General features: G+C 33.8%; 1 protein-coding gene and 1 long non-coding RNA gene across 2 annotated transcripts; both read left to right on the plus strand.

Moving 5' to 3' along the window:
• Window positions 1-1168: 1168 nt before the first annotated feature.
• Window positions 1169-2666, plus strand: LOC133815584 (expansin-like B1). Its single transcript, XM_062248404.1, has 6 exons — window positions 1169-1234; window positions 1392-1521; window positions 1601-1737; window positions 1828-1845; window positions 1911-2180; window positions 2426-2666. The coding sequence occupies exons 1-6, from the start codon at window positions 1169-1171 to the stop codon at window positions 2636-2638; spliced, it is 834 nt and encodes a 277-aa protein (XP_062104388.1). The 3' UTR covers window positions 2639-2666.
• A 22-nt stretch (window positions 2667-2688) lies between these two features.
• On the plus strand, window positions 2689-4559 carry LOC133816741 (uncharacterized). Its single transcript, XR_009885441.1, has 4 exons — window positions 2689-2962; window positions 3356-3516; window positions 4057-4138; window positions 4443-4559. It is a non-coding gene; the product is annotated as an uncharacterized LOC133816741 (long non-coding RNA).
• The last annotated feature ends 288 nt before the right edge of the window (window positions 4560-4847 follow it).

Raw genomic sequence — 4847 nt, forward strand, 5'->3', positions numbered from 1 at the left:
CATGTCCACCATAGAAACGTTTTATCACTCCTTGGCTGTTGTATTGACAGTGGTCTTTACCTCATTTTCCAATTCTCTTCCATAGGCTCTGTTGCTTCTCTTCTCCATGGTAAAACTTAACACACCAAATTTTTTTGGTTCTCTCATCTTTCTGGGTTTTCTTTCTTTTGTTAGTATTTTGAGATTCTAATGGGAAATTTTTTGTGTTTAGGAGAGAATTTGACACCTATGGATTGGAAAACAAGGTATAACATAGCCATTGGTACCATTTTCATTTTCTTGAAGCTAAAGACAGCCAAATACCGAAGCCAAGATCTGAAAAAAGAAAGGAAAATAAAGGAAAGGGTCACACTACAATACTCCAATTTCACTCCTCTTCAAGCCCTAACCTAAGGCCCTTCTCTTGCTCCGACTTAGCCCTTCACCTTCACAATGAACAAGCAACACGCTAACTGGTCCCCCTACGACAACAATGGCGGATCCTGTGTGGCAATCGCGGGAGCCGATTACTGTGTGATAGCCGCCGATACTCGGATGTCGACTGGTTATAATGTTCTTACCCGGGATAACTCAAAAATATGTAAACTATACGCTTCTCTCCCACTCTTAATAGATATTTACTTGCTAAGATTTCATCTAGGAGAGTTTTTTGAGTTGGAAGCGTAGGTTTTAGGATGAACAAATGCTTTACTAAACTTATTGGACTGTTGGGTAATGATTATAATTATTTCCTTGAAAAAGGGTTGTAGTGCGTTTGTGGTCGTCAAATTCGTATTTGAACTGTGGCAGCAGACTCAATATATTGAACATTTAATATTTGGTTTATGTAAAAGCAAATTTATAGTTCTGGGTTCCGTTTTACACTTTGTTGAGTGGAACCTTTACAGTTAATCAATGTTTATTTGGATAATTTGGTAGCAAGATATATGTATATATGTATTTATGTGTGTGTTTGTTGATCTCCCTATAGAAAATTGTTGCTTATTTCAATAAGCATCAATAAAATGAATCTTTTCCTTTTTTTGTGTTGCTTGATGATTTTATATCGGACTCTTTCATAGATGAAAAAAGCTTTTAGATTGGCTCCTATGATTCTTGATGTTGTGGTTTAATTGCTCTTTTGTATGCTTGTAATTTATCTTAAACTCACAGAGCTGATAAATCCGTGATGGCTTCATCTGGTTTTCAAGCTAATGTGAGAGCTTTACAGAAGCAATTGGATGCTAAAAATTTGGTAAGGCTTCAAGTAGCAATACCAAGTTGAATAAACTAAGATATCTACATACTTTAAAATACTTTCATGAGTGGGTGTGAGGTATTTGATTGACCCTCTAGGTAGCTGCCTTCCTTTTCGTTTTCATCTATTTATAACTTATATCATAATTTGTCAGATTTATCAACATCGACATAACAAACAAATGAGCTGTCGTGCTATGGCCCAATTGCTGTCAAACACTCTCTACTACAAACGTTTCTTTCCTTACTACTCATTCAATGTTTTAGGTGGTCTCAATAATGAAGGTAATCGATAAAACTCTAGTGTTGCCTGTTTGATGACCTTTCTGCATGCTAATTAGATGTATTGATTTCAATAGGCAAGGGTGTGTCTTCACATACGTTGATGTTGGTTCCTACGAGAAGGTTGGATATAGCTCTCAAGGTTCTGGTTCAACACTTATCATGCCTGTTTTGGATAAGCGTCTAAAGGCTCCCAGCCCTCTTCTATTGCCTGCTCAGGTATAATCTTTGACCTCAAGTTTATATTACCCATTCATATATGGTCCTTACTCTGCCTTTGTCTGATCCACAAATCCTTTGCAATGACAGGATGCTGTCATTGATTTGGTGAAAAAAGTTTTTGTTGCTGCAACTGAGAGAGATATATACACTAGAGACAGGGTTGAAATTGTCATCCTACTGATTCTGGGGAAGGTGATAGGACTAACTTCATACTCAACCCACGAGCCTACAAAAAGTTGGCTCTTCCAAACATTGACAAAAAGTTACTCAGTTATGGTGTGGTTAAAGTAGAATATAAAAGGATCTCTTGCAAGTACCCAGGTTACAAGGACAAGGTCACCTACAAGATCAATGAAAACAACAATTATCCATACTACTTGGCTTTAAGTGTTTTATATGTAAACGGCCAAAACGACATCACAGCAATTGAATTGTGGCAGGTATATATATGAATATTTTAGTATATATCTTCAATGCTCCTTCATTTTTTTATATAGCTTAATAATACTCAACACCATTTTTAAAACTGTCCAAAAAGGTCTCTTTGAAATATGCTATACCATTGGAAAATTATTCAATGTATAAAATAAGTCTTTTAAAAAGATGAAAACTGATGTTAACCTTTAATACTAATATACTAACCAATAAATTGATTGATGAGCCAATGCTGTTTGTTTATGTACAGGAGGATACCAAACAATGGAAACCCATGCGCAGAGCCTATGGGGCAGTTTGGGACATGGCAAATCCACCAACAAGCAGCGGACCGATCACCTTGAGATTCCAAGCTACAGCCAGTTTAGGGTACACTTATTGGGTTCTCTCTACAAATGCCATACCCAAAGTCTGGAAGGTTGGGGCTGCTTATGAGGCCACTGCTAAACTCATCACTAAATAAAGTTGTATAAGGCAAAGGTAAGTTTCTTTGGTATCTCTGATAATCTCTTATAGTGTATAGGGCAAAGGTAAGTTTCTTTGGTATTTTTTTAATGAATAAAGTTGTCTGGGATTGTTCTAAAAGTTTCAAAATATATGGATTAAGTTCATTTTGTATTTTTTTTTCTTATTAGGTCTACCATATGTTTTTTTTTTCATTTAAATATTGTATATTTTTTTTGTGTGATCTTTGTTTGTTTGCACGATGAGAAGCATTTGGGGATAATCTGAGTTTTTCTTCTCAAGTCATAGCATTTTTTATCCAAACATTTCCTGGTTCCATTTTGTAAGAACTTATATTTATATAAATATATATTAGTTTCCCGTCATACATACATACATCTATATATTACATTTGTGTTGTTATGCAATTTGGTTAGTAAATGATTCTTAAATGAATTTAATATTTGAGAAATTGACAAGACTTCATAAAGATGTGCTATTTCTCACAATATCCAGAGTTAGAATAATTTAGACTTTTTTTTGTGTGTTTTATTTTTGTATATAGGGAATTCACTTTGGATTGACGGTTGGAACATGTAATTTGCCTTTTTTTTTTTCTTCTATTTTCAATTAAAGATATCACTATTTTAATCTTCCAACCGCAAGTAATTTTTTTCTTAAACTATGTATTGTCACACTTTTTCAAATTATAATTTTTTTTTCCATTACCCTTCAGCGTGCTGGAGCAGTATTTCCGCAGAGATCTGAAAGAGCTGCACCGGTCTTTACCCCTCCACAAAGGCAACCATTGTCTTCATATCCACAGAATCTACGCAGTTATGACATTCATCAAGATACAACTGAGCCGTCTGCAGAGTTTGAGTTTCCTACCTTGAGGTGCATACACGGATCCTTGTATTGCTATATGAATTGAGGGCAACTTAATTTGCTTATTGGTATAGCACTTTACAACATCCTTTTCTTAGTTATAATTCTGATTTTTTAAACATACTGCCGCTTGAAGTATATTTTAAGGAATATTTTATTCATTATTGCAGTAGTTTCTCTGGCTCCTTTCCTTGTTGCACTTGTTCATAGTTGTTATGAATGAATGGTTTAAAATATTTATTATACTTACAACTGCATGACAAGACACTACAGTAGTCTATTACTCTAATATTAGAAAGTAATTAGTTGGTGTAAAGCTTTTACTGCATCCTAGAATTTTAAACACCAGATGATTTATCTGCTAATTTCTGTCCTTGTAGGGAAGATTCTTGAGCTTTATTTTGAGATTTTGTCCATGTGTATAATAACTAAGGGAAAATTGAATGTTTTGTCAATCAAGTGTTATACTTTTAAAGGGTCGATGTTTGCATTAAGCTATCATCTATGGTGTACATGAATTTATTGGTTAAATAGAAATTCTTTTGTTAGCTTGTCAGAAATTCAGAATGCATGTGGCATAATGGATGTTCTTACAGAAATGCTTAGCGCAATTGATCCAGAGAATAAAGAGGTACTTATTTGACCTAAATTTTTTTTGTAAATTAAAACATATATTATTAGATTTGCTTTGTTAGATTCCTTTTCAAACAGATCTTTTTTTTTTCCTTTCAGAATGTTGTGGTTGTTGCCTAAAGTTCTGTTTAATTTAATCTACCTAATTAAGAGAAGTGTCTATTATAGTTAGGAGTAATTTATAATTCTATAGCTTGTAATTCAGTGTCGAAAATTTGTCAAACAAATTTTCGTGCAAACTGGAAATATATTTAATAATTTAATATTATTTTTTGCAATCTTTTGTTTCTTATGATTTATAGGGCCTTAGACAAGAGGTTATTGTTGATTTGGTGGAACAGTGCCAGACATATAAGCAGAGAGTGGTTCACCTTGTTAACTCCACCTCGTAAGGCTTCAAACTTCTTTGCTCCATAGGTATGTTGCATGATTATATCATTATAGCAGTTTGTGCATATTCTACAATTGTCTTATATAGCACCTGTTTGATGAAAGTCCCAAGTTTTATCATATAATCTTAATATTAGACTCCAAAATCTAAAGGTTTGAGACATTTTTAAGCTCCTTTAGAAGAGTTCCAAGTTTTGTGGGATGATCTTAATGCTATATTTGAGACACGTTTATGCATGTTTTAAAGAGTCAATCGAAATATTATATATTAATTATTTATAATTAAGGTCACCTCTCCACTAGGCAGAGACATTTAT

Source organism: Humulus lupulus, chromosome 2 (genome assembly GCF_963169125.1).
Source record: "Humulus lupulus chromosome 2, drHumLupu1.1, whole genome shotgun sequence".
In the NCBI taxonomy this organism is placed as follows: domain Eukaryota; kingdom Viridiplantae; phylum Streptophyta; class Magnoliopsida; order Rosales; family Cannabaceae; genus Humulus; species Humulus lupulus.

Excerpts from the sequence above, each read along its gene's own strand:
- LOC133815584 (XM_062248404.1), top strand. The coding sequence starts at position 1,169 with ATGGCTTCATCTGGTTTTCAAGCTAATGTGAGAGCTTTACAGAAGCAA. Across the intron at positions 1,235-1,391 it reads AATTGGATGCTAAAAATTTG|ATTTATCAACATCGACATAA; the intron begins GTAAGGCTTCAA and ends ATAATTTGTCAG. Across the intron at positions 2,181-2,425 it reads CAGCAATTGAATTGTGGCAG|GAGGATACCAAACAATGGAA; the intron begins GTATATATATGA and ends GTTTATGTACAG.